The 26,842-nt window shown below is 39.2% G+C and overlaps 1 protein-coding gene across 2 annotated transcripts in view; it reads left to right on the top strand.

Moving 5' to 3' along the window:
- galnt9 (polypeptide N-acetylgalactosaminyltransferase 9) overlaps positions 1-26,842 on the top strand; it is a 138,741-nt gene that overhangs the window by 87,185 nt on the left and 24,714 nt on the right. For both annotated transcript variants that reach the window (XM_034692643.1, XM_034692644.1), the window contains exon 6: positions 11,244-11,361. In XM_034692643.1, the coding sequence (XP_034548534.1) occupies positions 11,244-11,361 (118 nt within the window). The remainder of the gene's footprint in view (positions 1-11,243; positions 11,362-26,842) is intronic.

The raw sequence follows: 26,842 nt of genomic DNA, 5'->3' as shown, positions 1-26,842 counted from the left end.
CAATATAATGCAGGCTAATAAAGTGGAACACGTCACTCTGCTACATTTTGTTACTTCACGCAAAAGAAACTCACAAATTTCAGGTTTCCCACAATCAATCTACATATTCATCTGATATCACACTGATGCAGCCCATCAGCAGAGTGAAGTGACTGCTGCGCATACAGAGACTGTGTATCATCTGCCCGTAAACATGCATGTGAAGCTGCTGCTGTCACAGTTAATGGCAGCTGGGTGATTGAGGCAGGTTTTCTGTTACGTGGGAAGACTTTTAAGTGAGTTATTTTTCCTGTTTGGAGCCGCATCTCGTCCTGGCTCTGGTTTAAACTGTGCACATATGTGGACCAATCACAGAGTGGGTGTGCTGTGAATTGTTAACCTTGCGGCTACATTAGCAGGGTATAATTTTGCAGAGTAGTGTTGTGTGTGTCAGTAGCAGAAGACAGTAATTTGTTCGAAAGCCACTGTCACGGTGCTGGACACATGGATTGAAGATACCTTTAAATTCAATTAGAGACAGCTGATGACAGAAGTAACACAAGTTTAACCCACGTCTGTTTGTAAAGTTCATCGAGAAACTTGTCACTCCATCTGGTCTCTCAGAGTCGCTCTCAGGGGACTAAACCAAGAGTGGCTGAAGTAATAGGAGCTTTTATAAAACCTAAAATAGACTTAAGTCCTCAATAACGAAAAAAAACATGATTGCCAAATATATATTTAAATTTCTGTAACAAAGAAAACTCTCCATATACCTTCAATTGTCCTATTTTTTGTATTACAACTAGGGCTGTCAAACATTTTTTATCACAGCCTTTCAATAGTAAGTCATTATTTGAAAAATGCTGCCCTGCTACAACAGTGTGGTCTGAAATCATGACTTAGAGGTAGGAGACACTTCAAAGTGCTATCAATGTGGTGTTGGGTTTTTCCAAGATCATTTTGATTACTCACTGACGTCCATGATCCCCTGTGAATGCGACAGCATTGTGCACTTTTCAGGAGTTCCAGTTTGGTTGTTGTGTCAGTTTCATGCAGATCCTGTATGTGTGAAACTATTGTTTCTGGCCACATTATGTTATATGGTTCCCTCACTTCAATACGGCTCTACCAGCTTTTGTGACGTTATTGCATGCTGCCATCTAGCTGATTAACTGCAGCTGTATACTTAGTTAGTAGGTGGTAGCTCAAACTGAAAGTAGTTCAGTGATGCCTGAATTCCATATGATACAAATTGTGTATTACTTTTGTCATCTGAGCCCTCAAAGGAGTATTTTCAAAGTGAAATGTGCCATTGAAGAGCGCCATGGTGTCATTGTTTTCCATTACAGGGACTATAGGAGACTTGTGGTGCAATGAAAGTGACAAAGAAGGAATGCAATTAAAAAATAACTTGTTAATTGCATAGCTAGTTACAATATTTATTGCAGAAAATACTACATAATTAATGTATGTATCAGAAATATGACAGCGTCTTTGTTACAATGCTGTGTGGACTTTGCAAAGACTAAAATCATGTAATGCTCTATAATTAGTTATTCTACCAGTTCATGACATCATCAATTGGAAAGATGCAGGAATCACTATTTTTAAAAAACAACATGTAATAGAGTTGCTAAGGTTTGTGCATTTTATCCAAACTGTAGACCAGACACTACGGTTTACTGCTGGGATATAATCTTGTGTCTCAAAGCATTATAAGTCTAAACATTCACACATATTGTCAGATTTTGACCAAGAGCAACACCAACTGAGTCCGGGAGCAGAGTTTCATTACCTCTTTCACTCCAGCTCTTTGAAGCTGAGGCAATAACACTTTCATTTGGTACAGCTGGTCTCGTACAAACAATATGATAAAAGTTTACAGTGTGGACCTTTAATATTAGGTGTCTTATCGCAACTCCATGGAACTCATGTATTATTGAGCTTTGAGTGCTTGAGTTGAGATAGCAGAGAGATAGGAGAAAAGCCTCAGACTGCACGCTGCTTCATGTTTCTCTATCGACACTCTGCTGCAAATGGACAGATTGCCTCGAGGCGCAGCTGAAGTGTGTCGGCTGTGAGGATTTCTATTGGAAATCATTCTCCCACTTGTTTCCTGAAGGTTTGTGCCCATCAACAACAGAAGCTCTGTGGCCATTCCGAGTTCAGGCTCAAAGCCTTTTCTGGCAGTTTGGACACATTCAACAACAGAGAGAGTAAAAGGGGACGAGAAGGACGAAAAACTGACACATTCTGAGAGCACAGAGGAGTGCTGCTGAGTTGAAATCTGAAAATCAAGGATAAAGAGAGGGTTTCTTTTGGCCAGTACAGGGATCACTGACAGGGCAGAGTAAGAAAGTGTTTGAAATGGTCACAGAGTGGTTTTTGATGTCAACTAAAATCTCCTGGAAAGACTAGTTTCTTTGTGTGAAGAGGCTTCATATGTAAAGGTCGTGCTATATGTTGTGACATCAGGGGTTACAATTATTTTAAAACCAGTATCTTGCTCAAGCAGATATTCAAAAAAAATCTAACAGCTTTAAATACTTTAGTTTTACAGAGAAAAGGGAAGCTTAATTTGAGGTTGGAAACATTTAACAACACTGCAGACACCACAGCATTTAAACCAGGTGTTACACTTAATGATGCATAAAAGATTAAAATGAGCACTTAGGCTTTAGATCAAGAACTGAATTTTAATGAATCACACTGATATATGAAGCAAAATGAACAAAAATTAGAAGACGTGTTTGTCTTAACTTTTAAAGTTTCTAACGCAATTCAATCAAATGAAGTAGTTCTGTAATCAGCAGTCTTTATTATGTAACACATGGTTCTGTATTTACGTTGAGCTTTGATGGATAAATCCTTTAAAAACTGTTCTTTGGAAAGTAATTTAATGGAATGAATCAAGTGAAACAAATTACCTTAAATGTACTTATATAATTCCAGGAAATGTCTGAAATGTGTCTGCATTTCCATCTCATACTCCACTTAAAGCACAGGGCTGTTATATAATTCTACAGACAGGCTGTCAGGTTCAAAAGCAGCTACAGCAGCAGTGTCTTCATCTGGGAGGCAGGCAGTCTTCTATGATCATCTTGATTTCACCACATTGCATACATGATCATGCATCCGATGTTCTTCCTGCAAGCAAATGATTTTTGAGACCAAATTTCAGAGGTGTGAAGGGCGGATGAGCCCTGCAGGCTGACCATCTGTACTCTAAAAATAACTACACCTAATGACATTAAAGGAGGAACCAAGCCTGTGCTATGTAACAACGCCACAACTTAGTTTGTGACAAACTTGTAAGATTTCATCTTGTTTTTCATGAACAAACTTTCTCTCAAGTAGCTGTCTGATAAAACTGAGAGTGAGGAGTTCTTTGTGAACATGTAGGTACAAAGAGCCAGAACAACAGAGCAGGTGTAGAAAGCAGTGACAGAGAGAACAATGGCTCCGTGTGTCATACCCACTTACAAAATATTACAAAAAGCCACTGGGGACTGTTTTGTACCTCACACACAAGTGATGGGAGGGTCACACAGAGTAGAAATGAAGTGGTGTTGCAACAATGACTATTGAACGTTTCTTTCTGCCTCTGCTTCTTTTATGAGTGATTTTGTTTTGTTTGAATGTCAAACACATCTGCAAAACCACAACACAGACAATACTATGGCCAGTTTGATTCTTAAAACTAACTGAGGACTGCTAGGATATGGATTTGACAGCTCAGTTAAGCAGGATATTATCCAGCAGATCTGGGAGATTTGGGGGACAGAAAACAAAATCACAACAGTTGGAGAACTTGGCTCAGAGCTCTGATGTTGCTTGTTCTCATCATCAAAATGCATCAAAAAACACAACTACAAAACAAAGAAGATTTCACTGTTAGAGGAAGCGTCAAGTCAGATTCAGATTCAGAGAACTTTATTAATCCCAGAGGGCAATTTGGTTTGCAGTCGACTGACAAAGTGTGCATTCAACAACAGCTTTAAATTATTCTTGGTTAAAACCATATTTCTTCCAGCAGTGGTAAAGTTTGATAGACTATTGAAGCTTTAAAGAATATTAGAAACATCAGTTGCATTATTTAATCTTTAAAATATACTACCATTCCACAAAATATGCATTAAAGCAGAGTTAATCATAAAGCTGGTGTTCAACAAAATACAGAAATTAAAACCATTATATCCTCTCCAATCCCAAAGTCAAGCTTGGTACATTCAAGATCAGCAGCACCTAAGTATGAGGCCTTCACGAGTGTGTTCACAAGAGAACGTACTTCATCGAGGCGAGGACAAGCTGCCCTTAGAAGGTTTCTAACTGAGTGAAACAACCCGGACGTGTTGGAGTGTCAGCCATGATAAGAGCTGTTCCAATTCTCTAAACGATAAGAGAAGGAGCTTTGTCGCTTCCTTTATTATGTCCTTCAGCTCAGGACCATCGATTATAAAAAGGAGAGGAAAAATGTCCCACAATACCTTGTGTCAGCTTTGCTTCAAGCGACTCATCTCTCAGCCGTGCATGACAACAAGCAATCGACATGGCCGTAGAAGATTTTAAGCCATCCTCACTGAAATAAACAATAATTTTTAATTATTCAAACTTTTGATTCATGTGGAGAAAGGGAGGAGGAGAGAGCAGAGCAACCTTCTCCATGTGACTACATCTCACTTGAACTTTAAAAACTCTCATTATTTTCTATTTAATTCCAGCCTACAGTGTATAGATCATTCAATCATACTGTATTTGTGTCGCCACTTTAAGGGCCTGTTGCCATTAACGCCACATCAATGTCAGAGTGCTCTTCACAGGCGCAAACTGTTGCTAGGTTACTAAAGTCTTCTTCCCATCCGTTAAGTGTGTTTTAAAATGCTCTGTTTGCTTTATGTTGGCTTTTACTCTGTGGTGTTTTAAGAATCTATCTTGAAAAAGAGATTCTTAATATCAATGACGTTTTTCTGGTTAAATGAAATGTAAAGAAAAAAATAAGAAAAAGAAAATTGTGTTGTAGAATTAGCAGTAGCTCTACACCTGGAAATTGTACCTCAAAACAATACAGAGTATGTGGCTGCTTTCTCCTCAACCTGGAACTCAACCATTTTTGTTGACAAAGCTGCTATCAGAAGGGTCGGGGAGGGAGAAGTGATATGAACAAGCATCGGGGTGTCGTAAAAGTTGAACTCTTTCCAGCAGAGAACGCGCTGTAAGTGCAGTGACAAATAACAGTTGACACTAAGGGCCCTTAGGTTACTGAACGATGAAAATGCTGTACATTAGTGCAGTTAATGTTGAACCTCTGCCAATATGAAGTGTGACTTCTGCTGGTTTCATGACATTAATGATGCTAATAGCTGGAATGTGATCCTTGTTTGGTCAGTCACAATTAAAATAGTAAATGTTTGTCTGTGACAGTGGAGTTTGTTGTGGGCGGTATAGAGTGCTTCACACATTACTTACAAACTGATAGTTGGATCGAGTCAGTGGGAACTAACAATTTAAAGATTTGTAGATACAAGACAAAAATTAATTGTTGAAATATAGTACACTTTTATTACAAATAACAAACACAATGAAACCAGAGACAATTTTACTACATATTGACAGTACAATGAGACATGAAAAATCAATCATAAAATGGTCGCTAGTCCTGAAGGGTTGTTCTGGTTCCAAACCTGTAATATTCTTGAGTTCATGTTTGTCCCCTAGTGTTTTTGGCTGTGTAAAACAACACAGCAACAACATATGTGGCTATAGACATGCTTTTTGTAGTCCAAATTCAGTAGGTTGTTGTGACACCTGAAACCTTGGCCTAGTGTAAGTGCAGTCCAATCACCACGGTGGTCTTTTCCTGTCGTCTTCTTTACATGATTCGTGACGCCGTCCATTTAGTCAAGGAAAGTTAGTCACATATAATCAAAGCAACAAGACTCATAAAAAGAAATGTTTAAATAAAAGTAAACTAAATACTAAAGTGGATCTTTACCTTATTTCATAAACACGTTTCAAATCAAATACTCATCAAAGGATGAATAGAGGTGTTTTTCAGCACATTAGTGAGGAAGGACGTGACACTACCTCACGTTTAAAGCATTTAGCCTCCTGGTTTTAGATTGTTTGGGGAAACAGCCGGCTCTAATTACTTGTTTAATTGGCTTGAGTTAATTGGCTTGAGAAGGGGGATTACTTTTTTCCTGTCTAAATATTGCATGTTGGATCACCTTGCACACCAGCAGAATGAGAGAGGCGTCAAATTCATTTGTTCTCCTTATGTCCATTAAAAATTAGTATGTTTACACCTAAAGCTTCAACACTTATTCATGGTTCAACTCTTCCTTATTTGGTTTTGAAAAGCATCACAAACAAAAAGATTCCCTCAGCCATGTTTTGTGTTTTATCGTCCCAAGCATCAGTATGAAGGTGCTGATTCAGCACTTTAAACACAGAAGTGTGCAGTGTTTGCATTGCTGGTAAGCTTATTCTAAAGAGAGCACTCAAAGAGAGCTGCACTGAGTTTGCACTGTGCAGACAGGAGAGGTAGGTCACTTGTCAAGAGAGGAGGAAGGATGAGGTGAACGGGGGCTGAGTGTGTGCTGTGTCTGTCTTTTTATCTGCACGGTGAGAGCAAATAATGGAACCTGAAAGCCTCACTGTCACCATCGTATAATTCAAACAAAGACTCAGCAGAGACGGCGTCAGACAAGATGGGAAGAGCAATGTAAGCTAGAAAGAATTGTTCTTAAGGAAATGTTTGCATCAAAGTTTAGACTTTTTTATCTCTGCCGCAGAAACCCTTAACCACGCATTCATCACATCCCGTTTAGATTACTGTAATAGCATCCTGTACGGCACATCATCCAAAGTCCTCCATAAACTGCAATACATTCAAAACTCTGCTGCACGCCTCCTCACCTGCACCCACTCCCGGGACCACATCACCCCTGTCTTCCAACATCTTCATTGGCTCCCCGTCCCCTACCGCATACAGTTTAAAATCCTCCTCCTCACCCACAAAGCCCTCCACCACCAGGCCCCTTCCTACCTCACTGACCTCCTCCACCATCACACTCCTTCCCGTAACCTGCGCTCCTCACACGCCAACCTCCTGCCCCACCTCACAGAACCAAGCACCGAACCTCGGGGGACAGAGCCTTCTCAGTAGCTGCCCCCACCCTCTGGAACTCACACCCCTCCCATATCCAAAATGCTCTGACCCTTCAGCTTTCAAATCTCTTTTAAAAACTCACCTTTTTAAGTTAGCTTTTCATTTGTGATTGTACTGTTGTGTTGTTTTGTTTGATCTGTGTTATTTGTTATTTGGTTTTTTTGCTTGTATTGATTTTAACAATTGTACAGTGAGTTTTTGAAAAGCGCTATATAAATAAAATGTATTATTATTATTATTATTAGTATAAGTGGACAGGTTTTAGTTAAAGTCTGTGATAAGGACAAGAAATGAGAAAAACCTCTGGCTATTAACCAAGTCTCAGGGTCTTGATATATTCCCCTGTGATTGAATCTCAACACTGGTGGTGGTGAAAGAAACACTGGGGTGTGAGGGGTTGGAGGAGGGTCACGTCATGTACTGATATGACAGCTGACAAATAACAGATTAAAAGTTTGACAGCATGAAATTGATCAGGAGATGGAGGTTGTGACAGAGTCTGGCTGGTAAATACTAAAAAATAAACGTCCAAACGATGGCATGGAGAAGTAGGAAGAGAAACACAGTCGGAGAGGGAAAAAAGGGAACAGAGAGAGTCAAATGAATGAAAAATTGAGGCATGAAAACAGTCCTCTGGCTTTAACTTGAGCTTAGCTTCATTAAAAATAATTGGCTATGGCTGCAATTTTATTCTATGCTTATTATTTTCTTTGTTGGAGTGTCAAAGTAAAACTTTATTTTACCAAGAAGCAAAAAGTTAGCTGTAAAGATAAAAACCTGTTTAACTTTTACACCGTCTGTCTTAAAGAATGCCTCATATATCAAGCACGTGACATCGATTTGACATGGCCCATATAACCTCATAACATAGATGTCAAGCCATAAAGCCATGCTAGCAAAAACACACCGAAACCTTTCCTTGACAAAATCAGGGTCCAGGTGTGTTAAAACCGTTCCTGCATCAGAGATTTATGATTCTGTAAAGGATTTTAAGAATAAAGCTCCACAGTGATGATCCAGACTTCGCTTTATACGGACTTAAACCTAAAAGCACCATTCTTCTTGCTTGCACACTGTTTAGCTTCGCTTTTTACAGAGTCAATGAATCATAATGTAGCTTTCTCCTTCCGGCTCTTTATCCTGTCATGCCTCTCAAACTGAATTGGCAGACACACATTTGCCTCTTCTGTGTGAGTGTGTGTGTGTGCAATAATATATGGTGAACTTACCCAAGGCACTATTCCAGGAAGAAGAATAAAGCCACTCATTGGTCACTTTAGAGAAAAACATGAGGCAGCTTCATACTCTGTATGAATGTAATGCTTTTTGTGGAGCTTTGTCCCCGAGCACTTAAGATCTGACAGATAATAGCAGAGAAAAGCAGCCTCGAGGGGAAGGAGCAAGAGTGGGACCATTTCTTTTAGTAAAGGCAAAAAGTAACCGCTTTCTTTATATAAATGATCTCTATGTTCTGTCTCGCTCTACAAGCTAGATTTGGGAAATATGTTACTTGAAATGAAAGTATTTTTTGTGGTATTTTTTTTAATATTTTCATTTATTTATGTATTCATTTTGTCAACTGAAACAAGAAGTATAGCTTAATCTCACAATATAGGCAGCATTCCATTCTCAATTAATGCTCTGGGTTGGGGAATAAGACTGGCATCATGTTTAATTTACTTAATTTCTTAAGTATAGAAGCTGCACTACTCAATTTAAGACTCAAAAATATAGAAGATGAGAATATTATGGTGGTCAGGAACAGATTAGTACAGGTACACTGTAATCTGGGATAACTGCTCTAAGACTCAGTTTCATAAAATAAGAGATAGGAAAGCAATAACGTAAAAAATAAGTACAGTTGTTATCACACAAATGTAATAAGCCATATAAAAGCCACACTAAGGAGAAGACACTGTGTAACACTATAAAAAGTAAATGTGCACGCTTATCTTGAGTTTTATTGCATGTGGAAATGAATCACCCATATATCTTACATATGTGTTATTGCACATGAATATTTCTCATGATGATCTCGCACTATCTTTTTTACATTATTATTGCACTGTGATGTGTGTGATTAACTGTCCATCAAGTAGTGTAGGTGGGGGTCTACACAGGGGGATTTATACTTTCACTGTTGCAGTTCTCTTTCATGAACAAATGAAGTTTTCAGTTCCTCTTTCAATTCATTGTTTCAGTTTTACATTTGTAGTTCACTCTTAATGCTTTCATGATTAAATACCCAGAAGCAGAGAGCAGCTGTTTTAAGCTGAACGCTCTGATTCACAGCAACAAGAAAAAAAAAAGACCAACCAAGCAAAGAACTGATGAAAAAGAAGAGCCAGTACCACTTAAGATGTTTTCAGATGTTGTGGAACAAGCTTAGGGAGGGACTGATTACTTTTGCACCTGCTAAACCTGTGCAAATGAGACAATAAGACATTGTCTAATTCACAAAGCATTCACAAAAAGGTATTTTTTTTAATCCTGCAGAGCAAATACCATCTATAGGACCATGATGTTTCTATACATTTAAATATGCCAATATGCGTTCATTTTGAGAAAATTGGCCAAATGCAAATGAACCCCACTGCAACTAATTCACAAACACCGGTACTAATATCCACGCAAAGTAAGAGTTGCGTTTTTACCCGCTGAGTGTAGGTGGTAACTCCACCGCAGCCATTAAAAGGGACTTCTCTCTCAAATATGCCACTGGTTACTTCAAACATTTTACTTTTGATTCACTTCAAACAATATATCTACAAAGTCTGTCAGCTGTACTTTGACATTGTTATAATAATAAAGGGTTAAATCAGTCTGTCGCCATTCCTGGCTTACAACACATAAGCTCACACTTTTGGCCTCATGTGTGGAGACGGTCTGGACTGTTACACTCCAGATGAGAGTCAGCTTTACAGATCAGGATGAGAGTGCACAATGTAGCTATACAGAGGAGAGATGAGATGCTGACGGCTCATCTCCACAATCAGACACAAAACAAGAGAAAAATGCACAGAGCTGTAGAACTTTATGGCCGTATTTAAGCTTGGATATCATTAGTAAAATATCCTTTGTGAACTGGACCCTAGGACAGAGCAGATAGAGGGGGGAAAGGATGCACAACTCCTGGTGCTAATAGTGGCTACAAATCATCCTTTGTTTATTTGACCCTGAGTTAATGCTTGACTTGCTTTATTCAGGTGAATATGTATACACCAAATGGATGCTAATGTTGCATCAAGTCTTCTAGATGAGAAACAAGTTTCTCTTAAACCAAACATGTTTAAAAAGTACATGTTCTAAAGTTGTATCTTTAAAACTGCATATAGCTTGATATTATCCCTAAAAGGTGACAAAAGCTTGACTGACTTAAAAAAAAAAAGAGAAAGCTAGTAGCCCTTCGAAAGTGATTAAACAGGAAGCATGTCTGTCTCAATCGTGGTGGCTGTTAGTTAAACTGAAAAACAGGCTGAACAGGAAAGATGACATTTAAATAGATTTTAGTATTCATGTTGGCATTTCCACAATTTCAAAGTCTTCATAGCAACTGCAGTCAAAGAAAGGCTCAACAGAAACAGCTGACATCTTTATCCACTGCTGCACCTCAGTGTTTCTTCATCATCCCTTTGGCTCTGTGTGAAACTGTTCAGTCCAGTCTGGAATGAACACAAGAGTTTCTCCCTGTTGCACACATGCATAATCCACTCTTTCATCTGCATTTCCTCGATGTTTCTCCTCCAGGAAAGAAGCCTCTCAACTATGATAGATGGTGCTTAAAAGCTTCTCTGTGCACAAACATACTCTGACATGTTTATTAATCAGACGCTGAACCAAAGCTGCATCATATCTGGACATTTACATACAGCTTATTTGATCAGTGCTAAGTCTGTGCAACAACTTTACTTTGAGAGTGCTAAAAACACCAAAGCTGGATGTATTTTCCCATGCTCATTAAAAAACAACTTTCAAATCTTAGATGCCTTCTGCCTTGATTGCAGTGAATATTTTAGCATTCTCTGAGGGCGTATGAAAGTTTAGTGGCTGGATAATTACATTTAAAAAACTCTGTGTCTCTTTGCTCATGCAGAACTCCGGCCATGATCGGCTGCTCCTTTGTGGTTGATCGGGAATACTTTGGCGAGATCGGTCTGCTGGATCCCGGCATGGAGGTCTACGGAGGCGAGAACATCGAGCTGGGCATGCGGGTAAGAACCACAGATTATCACCCAGACTGCTATCAAAAAGCCTTCTGACTGGCAGCAGACTTTGATATATAACTTGAAATGTAGATGTTTTTTCTTTTAATGAATTAAAAGGCATTTTGTACAGCAGAAGATGGAATTGCTCGGAGGAACGCTGAAGGAAAAGTTATTATTTTAATATGGCATTCCTTCAAAGCTGGAGGGTTTATGAGTGCAGTCATACACAAGGAAGGCCACACAAAAAGACATCATTACAAATGCAATATTTGAGGGGGTAATATTTAGATGTACAGTCATGGTTGGAATGATTTGAGAAATCTATATTCAGAGCTCTGAGCAGATTATGATGAAGTTTTCATACGTTTCCCAGCTGCAGGGATACAGCTTAAGATACAAAACCCAGGGGCGTCAACAGAAGCCATGATTAAACTTTGCAAAGTTTCCTAAATGAGAGTGGAGGAGAGAGAAAAAATCGCCTTAATGCAAATCTTCAGCCAAACCAAAGGCTCTAAAGCCTGTATATGGGAAATGTAAATCTCTTTTTGCTGCTGCTTTGAGTTGAATTTAACGCTTCATGTGAGCGGAGGGCTTTCAGAAGAATTGGTGAGCGTTTAAATTCAGAAAATGTTTCTCTCCAGCCGAGTGGAACCATTGTGAATCTAAACGCTCTCCTAAAGCTTATTGGAATGAGATATGCTTGAAAGATCCCACTCCTTCATTTAACGTCCCACACCCACAGCCATTTTAAATCTTGAGATTTCTTCAACACCTCTGAAGTGCCTTTTAAAAGCTCTTGAACATGGGATGGAACTCAGAATGTGGTCTATCACCGCAGTGCTTTTATTAAAGCCAGGGACGTTTACAGTTTTCAGAGTCCATTTCAGTGCCTCTACTCATTCCACGTCAGGCTGCTTCTCCATGACGACAATAGCGAGTAGTGTAAGCACACTATCATCAGGCTTCTTTTATCTGAAAGTTGTTTTGCCATTATAATAAAGTGATAACTCTGAAATATTTATCATGTGCCAACAGCTAACGGCCTCCTCCAAGGTTACACTGTGTTTTCTCATCCAGTAGGGCTGCTTATGTGAAGCTAACAAACCATACAACTGAGTTAGATGAGGTTCGTGGGGGAGATCAATTCAGCCACAGCAGCTGAATAAAGTTGCAACATCTCCATTGAACTGTGTCATTAAGTGTAACATTCAGCCTCTGTCGGCTATGTGTTTTTACTGAATGTTTTCAGTCACTTTTACATTCATGACATCATGCAGAAAATATGCCTTTCCGTCTACCAACACAATACCCTCACAAATGCAATTACCTCCCCTCCTGTTTGGCTTGTCTGTGTGGAAATGAAACACATGGCACAGAAAAAAAGGAAGCCATTCAGCACATGTGCGAGCTTGAATACGTCTGCAGTCAACAAGCAGGCTTCAACCATTCATATCGTACAGCCACTAATGGAATGGAGATGGGCTTCTGGCGAGTGGACGGCAATTACTCCTCTAAGGCTGCTCAGGCAGCTCATTGTAGTGCCGGCTGAGGAGTTGCCATTTGGGATCGGCTTGATTGACAAGAACATGTTTAACAATTAGCCAGGGCAGCTCACAATAGCAGAGCCTGCCCGGGACCATCTGACTGCAGGGGGTTGATGAAAGGCAGGGTTCACACTGAAAGGTTATGGCGTATTTATAATTTACTGTGAGTTCCGGCTTCTGTAGCTCACTACGAGTAAAAAGAAGAAAAAAAAGCTTCCAGGATTCAAAGGGCTGGCCTCTTTGTAAGCAGAAAGAGAGGCTGATTATACAGCACATAGCACTGCATGTGGTGTTGTTTCCAGAAGGAAGAGAATAAAATAAAAGCAAAAGGAAAGGAAAAATAAATCATGGATTCCACTGAAGTTTTTTGTTTGTTTGTTTTTTTGGCAGTGAAATAATTTACAGGCTATAGGAGCTATAAATAAGAGAAATCAGCAGAGAAAGAATAACACTGCAAAGACAGAGGCAAATGAGGTATAAATGATGCTCAGAGAATGATATATTGAAGGAAAGATGCATCCCACAGCTGCAAAACTAATACAGTCATGTTCAATTTAAAATATTTAAAGTTTAATGTATTACAGATTCAACAAGAATAACCTGCATGCATTTCTGCAGTTATTAAATCCACAAGCAATGCTGCTTAACTTCATAATGTAGTCTCATTTTTGCCACTAGCAATATAAGAATCTGTTGTATCCCTTTTTTAGATAATTGTAAATGGCATGTCTGAGGTGGAACATCCTGCATGAGGCTTCGTTCGCAAACAGAGAAAAATGGTCGGGGACAGAAATGATGAATTCTGCCAGGAGTATCAATATGAGTTTATCTTGTAATGTGTCTCCCATCCCCCCCTGCATTGCTGAGTCTTTGCTGATATAGCATCTCAGGAGACCGGGACATTGCTTTCATTTCAAGGTTCCTGTGGGCACTAGTATTATACCGGGGTAACTCTGTCAGCAACTATAATACTACATCAAATCTATCAAGGGTCACTTGCACATGATGCTCCTGCTGGTTCCACTGAAACCTGATGTGATCCTGAAGCTTAACACTTTAATGCCATGACCACCTGTGCAATCTAATGCAATCTAATGCAACAACATTTTTAAGTTTTTGTTGATATACCAGAGAGGGGATAACTTTGCTTTATTTATAGTTGAAGTTCCATCCCCTAACTTCAGCTTCTGTCTGTAGAAATGTTCAACGGAAACTTTGACATTGGTCAATGCACCATCCAGATTTAACTCATACAACACTCAGGACATAATGACAATTGACAATCAGCACATCCAGCACATAATTCATGAGCTTTGGTTGTGCATTACAGACAATTCAGCCCCACAGTGTGAGTTGATATTTATACATCTTCACAGTGTATCCCAGACCTCAGTGATTGTTTTCACAATGCCAGGATGTCATGATGTAACACACCCGTGTTTTCAGATCTCTAAACTCACAGCATACCTGGTGAGGATCACAGTCAGCAGGTTATCTGAGTGGTGGCATGCTGATAGAACATTGCATCTCTTTGTCGAGTCAACAGTCTTTGTCTTTGTCCAACTCTTTTTTTTAATGTGTGTTCCGCCTCTTGGTCTTTTAGATTCAAAGCTTTCGTTCTGCAGCTAGAGGGTTTGTGTCTTTGTACAGCTCTTTGATTAATCAGTGAACATTTATAACTGCTCTGCGTGTGTCTCTGTGTGTACCACTGAAAGGCCAAGAGATCACAGGTCACATGCTAATGACACTTGTTCATATTCTGTGGAAAATTCCACTAAATTTCAAGTTTGTTGAGTTTCGATAATCACAGAAAAAAAATAACATAGAAAATTACGAAGAATAGAAATCAAATCAATATAAAAATGATAAGTATAACTGCTAAACGCATGTCTACAGAAGAGGTGTTCCTTGTGTATCTGACAGAAAAGTTATTTGTCTACTTGAAGAGTTGCGTAACATCACATTTTCATGCCTCTTCCAAAATGCAGGTGACCTTCATTTAGCTCTCACCTGAATGCTGAAATGAGTTTTAAATATAGTCAGTTATAAAATAGTTTGCTTTTGCCCTGTTGAGTTCAAATGTAGAATTTGTCATTGACCTACCTGTTTCATCAGAAATCTTCTTTTGAAAAGGTTAGATCAAAAGATATTATTACACCTCAGGAAACTTTGAAACACTATTTCAATACCTTTGAAAGTTAATGGGAGCTACATTAAGAGAGAGCCAGGTACTCAACACAAGGACTGAGCCGGGTTTCAAAAGAAACAGTATGCTGAAGCAGGCTGGCTTCTCAACACAGCAGTATTTAAAAAAAACGTGTTGCCAGTTTGGTTACACACAAAAGCTCAGGCATTAAAAGTAGCCTTGATAAGGCGCCTACATGTTGCCAAAAACTAAAAACCTAAAGAAGAGTATACAGCAGATCATCACCTAAACTAAAAGCACAGCATTCAGCCTTGACTCTTCCAATAAATGAAACCCCTGTCCCTCTGTGATGGATACTACTGTGACTGTTGAATACTCTGCACAGCCAACATGATGATAACCTTTTTACTGCCAAAATAGGCCAGTCTTAGCCTGGCTGGGTTTACCCCACACAATATGCCAACAGGCTCACTTTGCCACCAGGAAACCATCCAAGCTGCTTTATGAAATCTGTCTCATTTTCATAACAGTGCAATCAATCAGTCACTTCCAAAACCAGGAAACTGAAGTGTGATCTCACGGGGTGGCCGGCTTGTCTCTGTGACATTTATTAAACTCACCAGGAACTCTTTCCACAAGTAATGAGCCACAAAATTATTCTCTTTTTTTTCTTCTTTGAAGTCTTGTCTCCATAACCACCTGGGCTGGGCCTGAGGCGTCTGGTCATAATCTCTCTGTAGTGAGGAGAATGGAGCTAATTAAAGTCTAACAGTACCAGCAGCTAGACAAGAGTGGGACATAATTACACTTTACTTTGTCCTCTCTGCATCACAAGCACGTCGTTGGATATTAAGAGCGTTTACAGAACAACTATTCTGTACATTCCTTGTAGTAGGTTTGGATTAAATGTCTGTCAGTTTCAGGTTTCATATATTAAAACATATCACCCAGTTCAGCTACTTAAAAGTACCAAAGTCTGACTCCCATGGTTCATCCCTCTTCTCAATGATTACTGATGCTGTCTGATCAAATTCAGGCAAAGGCCAAAGATTAATCTTTAAAAATCAAGAGTCTTTGTAACATCAGAGAAGAGTTTTTCCAGACTGTTTCTGAATACTTTTTTTTTTGCCTTTGTGCGCCAACAAGTAGTTAATACAAGCCAAATAAAAGGCGCTCACATTGTAGCCCAGAGCTAACTAACTCCATGAAAATGATACTTCCTGATGACATTCCTGAAACTACTGTTGACTGTATACTTCCCCCTGTTCGAAAAAAGTAAAATGAAAATGCCCCTGCAACTTACACTTGGAGCTGGAGTCTGCTCAGCAGGGGATCAACTCTCTCTCATTTTTTACAGCATGTTTTAAAAGCAAAACAAACAAACATCTGTTGTCAGATACATGCTTAATATTACATAGCAAAGATTACCATTTTAATACATATTTTATCAGCTGAAACCACAGGCTGTTACAATTATAGATGACGCATCTCCATACCCTACCATTGTAAAAAAGGAAGGCAAAATATGTTGCCATGTGGGCTGACGAATTGAACTGGTGATGTATTTTGCAGCCAAGGCATGTACAGAAGTGATCAGTCCAGTGGAGCTGCTGTGTTTACGTCCTGCCCCTTCAGTGAACAGAAACACACATTTAAGTTACAGATAAAACATCAAAGATCCTCTCAGGTCCGTACCATCCTAAGCATAATGGGTGAGTTGGTACGATGCATTCAGTCGCAGTTATGGAAAGTTCAATGATCCTTGTGTTAGTTTTTGTTTCTCTTACTTTTCCTCCTCCACTTTGTTAATCCATATATGTGAATATAGCTGTCAATCACAGTATGGTACCTAGTTTGTAGCATCAAATAACTAATCATATATGAAAATCATATAGTTTCACTGTTTCAATCTGTTAACAAGGAGAAGGTAAACCAAGAAGGTCTCCTGATTTAGTCTGGAGGGCTCCTCGTCGTCAGACCCGCTGAAGAAAATATTCAAAATGCTGGTGTGTAATAAATGTACATTTCTAAATCTTATCCAACAAAGAGAAAGTAGTCCCTTTTTATTTAGTAGATAACAGATGTACTGAAGATCCATGGTGCATAACTGTAAAGCATCAGCTGCTGCTGAAATTCTATCAACTTGTAACAGACAGAAATGGCTCCTCACACCGGTGTTGAAATGTTTTACTCAGCAACACAGTTAGCTTAGTTTATTCCAAATTCATTTCAAATTTAAAGTCGAACATTATCGTGATACAGCTTGTAATTTAGCAACAAACACATACCATGCATTTTATTCATTTTTAGGTATTTCTGATCATTATTTTGAACATAACGACCCATAAGATGAATAATGCTTTCAGGAGAATGCATCAATTATCAGTCAACTAGACAAAAAAACCCAGGAGCTCATCTGATACCACCCACCACTCATATCTCAGTCCATCTATTTCTCCAGATGGTAACTCTGCTTCAGGGAAATAAATAAATATAACAGTGAACTCAAGAAGTGCTGGTAAGCATTATTTATGGCGGAACAATAACAGGTGCTGCTTCAAAGCAGTAAAGCAGTTGTTGGATACAGTCAGATGTCGCTTTTAGTTTATTCAGAGAACATCTGCCCGCTGATACGAGTGTGAAACCTGGACGTTAACACGCTTAATTAACCTCACAAGCCATCTGGATTTGTAGATACAAATACATTCAAAGTGAGGTGGTGCACTCCAGATGTGTTGCTTTATTGGGTATGATGGCAACACAATGTACTGTACCAGCTCTTTATGTCTTTACAATAACACCGTTTATTCCTCTGTACACTTTGATATTTCCTGCTGAACTCTCAATTCTGGGATTTTTTACAGTTAGAGCTGACTGTGTGAAGGATGAAACACAACCAACCTTTCAGAGGAGACTTACAATGAGCAAGCAGTGAGTTTACTTACAGTGACCTTGGATAATCTTTTGCACCTATGGTAGCATAAGAAGCCTAGAAAGCCTCTGTGTGGAAAAAGAGACAGCTTGTGTTTGGTCCTAATGAATTTAAACGCAAGTAGAAACTGCTTGGTTTGAAAGAAACAGGATGCAAGTTGAGTATGAACATGAAATTCTTCACATCCACACGGCTAACATTCTACATGGTAAACCTCCAAGTGACAGCCTGATTTTCATTTGTTATACTGTCACAGAGCGCAAACCTGTCCTCACTTGTGATACACCTGAGCTGTAGGAGTTTAGGGAGTGACTATAAATAATTCTTATAACAAGTTCACTGATACAAATGGGTTTCTTTGATTACCAAAATAGTAGGGCTGTGTTAAAACATGACTACAGCAAAGTATTGAAATAAATGTCTTGATTATAGTATATTGATTTTCCAACCCCAATATCAATAAATCAAATGGATTAAAAACATTATTTTCGTGATCTTAAATTCCTGTAATCCAAACGATCTCCGTGCCCGTTGATGTCACTGTTTGGCCCTGGCTGGCTCCTTAAGCTGCATGCAAGGGAGGGAGAGAGAGAAAGAGAGACAGAGAGGAAGTGCAGTCGCAGATAGTGGTTGAGTAACCTAAAACGTATATATTATTATTATATTGTTTTTTAATGTTGTTTTATTAATCTGAACTGTCTGTCTTTTATTTATCTGTTCAATTGTATTGATATTTTTAGCCTTTATTTTATCTTCAACTCTTAGCCTTACCCTTTTTTATTTATTTATTGTAAATATTTATATTCTTAATTATAATTTGATGCTTTAACTTATTTTAATTACACATATTGTATTGTTTTTGGTGTGCATTAGTCTGTATTTTAGTCTCTATTATAAAATCCTTTTTTATGTCCTGCCATTTTTTTTCTGCTTCTTTCTTGTTTTCAGTCACTTTAAAACACTTTGAATTGCATTTGATTTGTATGAAAGGTGCTATATAAATAAAGCTTGATTGATTGATTGATAACCTAGGCATCAAGTCACATAAGATCTAACTTTTGTTTGTATGCAGCCAGTCTTCATAATGTCAACTGTCTGTCAGCTCTGCAGACAGACCATTCAAATTTACAGGTTGGCAAAATTTGACATTTGACAAAGTTAATTTTTTGCCTCATTAAGATTCACAAGTAACATTTGTCTGCTGCAGACTGACAAAGAGCACAGAGGAAAGACAGGGATGTCACCTGAGGACTGCGTTTTCTTTTAATCTTGTGCTGTAGGCCGTCTGTGAGCTCTAAAACACTGCACAATGACTTACACATAGAAGTGTTCCAAACACAGAGACATGCTGAGAAGAGCACAAACAGAGGTCAGGGTTTTTGGCAGAAACACACACACCACCACACACTTGATCCAGATTATGGGCGAGTATAGAGGAGTGAGGTCCTTGCTAACATACAGCCATATGAAGTGTGTCCAAAGTGAGATACTGCATGGTTGTTTTGTGTAATCATGTTACTTGAAATATCTAACTTTTATGGTAGATAAAACATGAGTAGTATACAAATCCAGATTTACTCTAAGAGTAATGGGGATTTTTATATAATGGCAAACACCAAACTAACACTGTTTTTTTTTGTTTCAGTGACAGGGATCTTTAATTTAAGAATAGCATTTGCTGATGACTGTATTGTTAAATAGTCACCACTCAATCCAACTATAGCACTTAAATCTAAAGAAAAATAAAGTGGCAGTAAAGTCCAGAATCCTGACATTTAACAAGTGACGACCAGATTAGCTTGTTTGTAGTTTGATCCGATGGTAATGCAGAGCTCAACACTGATCTTTTCCCAGGACTAACACAGTAAATATTAATATTATCTGCAGGCTTCCATGAGTTATCAGGGGCTGCTGTGATAAGCCTAGGCCAAGTTACCTCCTGATAACCCTGGCTCCTTTAGGGAGCAGCAGAGATGTGTGCGTGTTCTCTAGATGCATTGAGGTTGTCTCATGTACAGGAATATTCAGGTCATACAGATTAAACCTTGACATTTATTACATACACCCAATCAGAACAACTTACCAAACCTCTGCAGTGCTTGCCTTGGATTCCTCCAGTCTGCAGCCTTTCTACTTTGACAGCAGTCACCTTGAAAAGGGCAGGAATGTCGTTATGAGGCCGCATTAAACTCTGACCATCTGTGGACACCCGCCATTCTGGCAGCCTCAAAATCACCAGCGTGCTCATGTCCATCAAGCAGCAAATGACAGTGGGCGCTGACCATATGTGAGCCCTGTCCAGCAAACTGAGTCATGGCAAAAATGAGACAAATGTGAAGCGTCTGAGGGATACTGATATTACACTTCATCAAATGGAAGAGGCAAATGCTTTGAGTTATTGGATAAATGCCATGATGAGGAATGCTGTAAGAGTCTGTGGATAAAGCACCATAAACCAAACAATCTGGCAAATCTATACAGTGAAGAACAGCATGCTTTATTGACTTCTGAACAAGTCCCATCTGAGGGGATTATATCAGGACTTTGGTACTTAGAGTCAAATAACATTTCTTTAAAACATGTTTGCTTTTCAAAAAAGAAACCTGAATGTCTGACCTCTGGTAAAATAATTTACAAGATCAGAGTTGTAGAGGGCTCAGCAGTCTTGTAACAGCTGGTCTTGACCTGGTCCAGAGCTAGTTGGGTCCTGGTCTTGTCTTCGCTATGCTTGATCTGTCGCTTGCCTTGACTTTGACCCAGCTCTTCCTGTCCCTGGTAAATTCAATGTTCTTTAACAACGAAGAAAAGCTACAACATGGGAGGTACCATCCACCCCCATCAATACACCCCCTGTAACCGTAACAATAGCATTGGGTATTGATCGGGCATTTGTCTTTTTCAATGGCTGCATTATTTAGTGGCTGAATCAATTCTTTAAGGCTTAATGGACTCTGGTTTACTTACTCCATGGTTCATTACTGTATGTAGCAGTGTGCAGAGAGGAGAGACGAGTGAGAATGGATTCAGCTGTAAAGGTTCTGTATACAAGACTCTATCAAGTATTCAGTCAGAGGAAATACTGCGACTTTTGGAGGACTTACTGGCATATGTTGCTCTGCATATGTTTTATGTTGTGGAACTACCATAGAGCTGCAAGAAACATGTTCCTGATTTGTATTTGTGTGTGCGTTCTATGCATACATAATTAAAGACTTATATTGTCTTGCTGTTGCTTCAGGTCTTGCTGATCCAGACAATACTTGTGATTTGCACCTGAAGCGAGTACATGTTTAAAAACCATGCTTTATATTTACCGTTTGACAATGACATTTGGCTTACTGCTCATCCTGAAATAGTTTCGGAAGCATTGGATTACCTCTGAGAGTTGCTGCTTTTTTTGTCTTCAGGGCCAGAGGGATAAGTAATTAGACAGACCTTGTTAGCTTGCCTCCGGTTCATGTGAATCATAAACTTCATTAAAAACATCTTTTAAAAGTGACTGCAGAGAATCCCACACCAATCTGAGCACATTTTGACAGCATAATTAAGACAAGTTCAGATTCATTTTGTATCTCACGTCTTTCTGCTATCCAGGGCGACTGCGTCATGTAGCAGCTCTCATTAAAAACTCTCTCATTGGACTGTGACATCACCAGGAAGTACAGTAACACTTTGAAACACAGCCTGGCTCATCTCATCATTATCTGAGTGTTAGATAATCTACTCACGTAATTGTCTCTGTTAGATGTCTCAGAGTCAGCCTGAAAACTTGGAAACCATCTGACAAGGACGGAGTATTTCAAGAATATAAACACACCCATTTGGCCGAGCCAGCAAATCAGCCGGCATATCAAAGACGAAGGGCAGCAACTGGACGGAATTAACTTCTGACAGGCACAGTTAAAAGAGCTTCTGTATCTATCTATCTCCAAAAACAACAACAACATCATAGAGGTTTGAGGAGGAAAAGGTATGAAATGAAGTGATGGGGAGCTCAGATCCAGACTTCAGACGGGGTACAACACTTTGAAACTTCTCTCATTATTACATGAGGCTTGAGAAGAAAGAAGAACATCGATTTAAAAAGTGTAAGATGTTAACTGATGTTAGTGTCACCAGAAAGTAACTGGACTGTGTTAATAAAGCACTATACTTCTAGTCTTCGGACCACTCTAAGCACTTTTACATTACAAGTCGAATTTTCTCATTCACACCTCAGTCATCACACACTGATGGCAAAGCCAACAGGGGCAGTATGGGGTCAAGTTTCTTGCCCAAGGAACCCCCGACTTTCCGATCCAGAGATGACCGTCTATACCACTGAGCCAAAGCTGCCCCGTGAGTCATAAACAGGTGTTCTTCTTTTAAGTATAGGTAATGAAACTTTAAAAAAAAATAGCTTCATATATGTGGAAAAACTTTGTGATGAACAATCTTTCCATTGAAGCACTACAAGTTTGACCCATTTTTAAAATAGTGACTGATATTGTTTAGTGATTAACTCAATCATTTATTTATTTTGGATTATTGACAGCACTATCTGCAGCCTATCAGTCAAATGCTGTGTGTTAAATACGACTTATGGATCAGGCCTCATGTTACCTAACACACAGTGACTCAGCGACTCAGGTTACACTTCAGGTTATACTTGGCTCCTTGCTCAGATTTCTACCTCCTCTAAGACAAACTGTCAAAAGAGAAACACTTTTACTCCTGACTGTTCTTTTCAGTCTAACCTTTTAACTTGATGTTATTTTGTTGGAGCTACGTCCTAATTAGCAACTTGTTTGTGCTTTTAGAAAATATTAATTTATAACTCGTGGTAATTAAAGGCCACCCAGCTACGCCAGGAACCTGTCAATGCTGCATTTCCTGGCTTTGCTGATGTAGGTCGATGAGTCATAAATGTCTTAATGCACATTTAACTCTTGAAATGCCGATGAGAAATGAAAGCGTCTTGCTTTTTTAAGAGTCCCTTAGAACATCTGAGAGTTATCATTCATTAGATTAAAAATACATTGAACATATACTCCTCTCAGAAGAGAAGTGTGTGTGTGTTAGGATGTTGATGTAATAGATTCACTTATTAAATCCGGTCGTCTGTTGTTCGTCACATTATAGTGTCGTGTCGTGTCGTGTCTGTGTTTCTCTGTTGATATTCTTGTCACTCACAACAGCTTTGAAAGATGACTGGCTACTATGTGATATTCACAGCTTTCTCATCTGTAAATTAGTATATGTGTGAATAAACACTGCATAGATAGTAGCGCCAGAGCTCATTAGAAGTAAAAAGAGAGGTTTTAATATATGCTTCTTTCTCTGTGTTTAATAAGAAGTAAATATGCTTCAACACATTACAGGGAACTCGGGGAAGATAAAGTATGCTATATCCCATAAAGTACCTTTATGTTTCTCTTGATGTGTGAATTGCTTGTGATAATATTACAAAAACAATGAGAGAAGATGTAAACACACAGTCTGGTTTGCCTGCTTCTTTAATATGCATTTCCTGGCATTTTTTTAGAAATGGTGAGGCTCTTTTTTTATTTCCCTGCAGAAAGACTTCCTATGGGTGTAAAGATTACAGATAGGCGAGCATTTCAATTAAAAGCAGGGACTTGTGAAATTCCCCAGACGACCAAACCCAGCATACACGACTCATTATCTCAAGTGGGTACAGCAGGTCTCTAGATAGCTGTCTTCCAAAATTAATTGAGAAAATGTCTGTGTGAACTTGAAGGAAGGCCTGTGACACAGGTCTGTACCTAATTTTACTAAAAATAGACAGTCTAGTGGCTATGCAGCATGGTGACAGCTTGGGCTGTCACTTTTTATTTGAAATTCCAATCACAGTTCAAACAGGGGAGAGAAAGTTCATGTTTGAGGAGCTGTATAAAAGCGGCAGACTGTTTGAAGTAGTTTACTGTGTGATCCAGTGAGTGGGGCTGTAAAACTTCAACATAAGCTTGACCTCTTGTCCTTTCAACCTGTCAGTAAGCTTTTGTTATGCTGCTTGCTTTAAAAATGGAAGACTTTGCAAACAATGCCATCCTGACTGGATCATTGTGTCACCAAAGCTTCTGAGGTGCAGTTTGCTGCATTATTTTTAGTATGAGATAGCAAACAAACCAAACAAAGTTCAGGATGGTTGTCACTTTTTTAAGAAAACAGCTGTCTTACTCTTCACTGGAAACACTCCTGCAGACTCACCTGATAGCTTGCTACCCAAGTGACATATAAGAGCCACTGCAGAAGAGTGAACCAATGTCAAACGTACAGCTATGTCTGCAACTGTTGAATACGCGTTTTCAGCAGGTTGCTTGCCAAGAGCCTCATACTGCTACGCTTCAATTAGTAGCCCAGGCTTTTATTTGCTTGATCTGTAAACCCGTCCTGCCTTTATTTAGGACAGTTGTTGATAGGAGACAGGCTTCTAATTATTTTGGAATAAAACTTTTTTTCCCAGCAAAGATGGGATTTCTGTTGTTATTTCATCCTTTATCTCCATATGTAAAGCCAACACAAGCAGTTGCTGGATAAATACATATGCCTAATCAATGTTGAATGTTGCAGCCACACTGTAGGATGATGATCTGCTCTGGTTTTAAAATGTTACTTTCCTGCAAACTGTGTCTGAGTGAAAAGAAACAGAAAGAAGATCGATTTGAAATTATTCATAATGTGTTCTGATTAGATGGAAACAAAGAGCACACAGAGCTGCCTTAAGTTTTCATAATCACAGTCAGCACTCCAAGAGCTGGGAGAATTACTGAATAAATGAAGCAGTTTGAAAGTAGAGATGAGTTATATAAAGTTATTCCCAGTGTTCTGCCAGCAGTGCAGTAATGACTCTGTCATAATTATCGTCTGCTCCATATGGAGAGGAACAAATGACAGGAGGAATAAATGCATTTTTATGACATTTTATGAAGAAACTTCAAGCAAGCAGGTAGACTGGCAGTCAATTATTGTCCCCCAAAGAACCTGAGAGGCTGAAAAAGTTTCACTTATATAGTAATTAAACATAAAATTCCCTCCTTTGTTGAGATGCAAATAGCTGTCAAAGTTTTAGACCAAAGGGGGAAAGTTAAGTTTGACATTCTTTTATAAGTTATACGCAGCCATGGCCACAGTAACTCAGTAGAAATACAGTCATCAAATAATGAACTTATCAACATATAGAAGTGTCAGTGGTGCCAGGTGTACAGTAAATGAACTCCAGCAGAAATATACCTCCATGGATTTATCTACAGCAAAGATTGATCTCTCGAGTGTCTCGAGCAGCACGGCTCCAAAATGTCAATAATCCGATGTGTGTGATAGTCCACAAGAAGGAACTATTAGTTAGGCATTGATTTTTAGAGCAGTATGGCAGATGTCACAAATATACCTGTGTACGAATGCTGAAACATGCAGTGAGTACAGAATGTCCTGTTTAACATTATGCTTTTGCAACCCGTACGTAATTCGCCATGTTTATAGCATATCCATCATTTTCCTTTGAGACCACGCTCAGGGTGGAAAGCTAAATTGCATTAATGGTATCACACTGTTGCTTTGCAGGGTGTGTGTCCTGAAAATGTAGGAACTCTGACTAGTCCTTATTACTTAATGCTTCACCTTTGTTCTGCACCTGAAAGACAATAAACTGAAAATCCAGAGGAACGTGATGCCGTTGAAAAGCTTCAAAACTCAACCTTAAGAAACCAATGGGTGATGTCACGAAGACTACTCCTGTGTTGAATGCAGTCTGTGCCTAGAATACAGCCGCTTCCTAGCTAACTGCAAAAGGGATTAAGAAGTGGCTGAAAGCTTAAACATCTGCTGTTGTCTAAGGTCAGAGATATACTTCCTGTGTAACCTTGTGTTTGCATACATGTCCAGATGTGTCATTAGCGTAGTTGTTAACATACTGGACTATGCACCACGTGTGTTATTGGAGGAAACTTGCAGTCAATTATTGTCCCCCAAAGAACCTGAGAGGCTGAAAAAGTTTCACTTATATAGTAATTGAACATAAAATTTCCTCTTTTGTTGAGATGCAAATAGCTGTCAAAGTTTTAGACCAAAGGGGAAAAGTTAAGGCAGCTTGGCAGCCATCATACATTAATGTACAGGTAGTTAACAACAAGTTTATCTCCAGCCTTATGGTTGCCACTGGGTTAAGTCTTTTTTGGTCAAAATGGTCACATGTCCCTTTGAAATTCAACAATTCACTCATCCCTGATAATGTTTTCTGGATTCCCTGTGTGTATGTGACTTCCATACAATCTAAAATATAATACAGGCAAAACAGACAGTCTGTTTTTGGGATCTGCAGGAGAGAAAAGGCTCAAACTGTCTCAGTGTGATGATTTCCATTGTGTTGGAGAGTCCACAACATGCAATTTCTGTGCAGCTGTGAAGCTCTTTCTGGCACAACCTGTGGAGTTTGTCAGCTATCGCTGCGGTAGTTGAGCTCAGCCTGAGTTGATAATTGCGAGGCACTGGTCGACCAATTTGCTCAGAGTCACACACTTCAGTTGCACATACTCCACCTTTGCTGGACACATGTCTTGAATTGAGGAGCGTGGCTTGGGATCCCTATGTATCCCATCATGCTTTTGCGGGCGCTTCACTAATGGTGTGTACCCGCTGACAGCTAAACAACGTACACCAAGCACAACAGTAATAATGGCGGCTGCCCTGGCGGTCGTGACGGCGCATATCTATGATGAAACTTTAGCTTTAGTAACACATCGAAGTACCTCTCTACGTGTTTTCCACTGGTGTATGGGTAACACCAGTTTACAAGTTGCAGCACATTTTTTTATTTTGGAAAAAGGTACTATCAGTGCTTCTTTGGAGATTCACAGTGTAACTCAG

This window comes from Notolabrus celidotus, chromosome 9 (genome assembly GCF_009762535.1).
Source record: "Notolabrus celidotus isolate fNotCel1 chromosome 9, fNotCel1.pri, whole genome shotgun sequence".
Lineage (NCBI taxonomy): Eukaryota > Metazoa > Chordata > Actinopteri > Labriformes > Labridae > Notolabrus > Notolabrus celidotus.
This window is presented reverse-complemented; position numbering and strand designations above follow the sequence as displayed.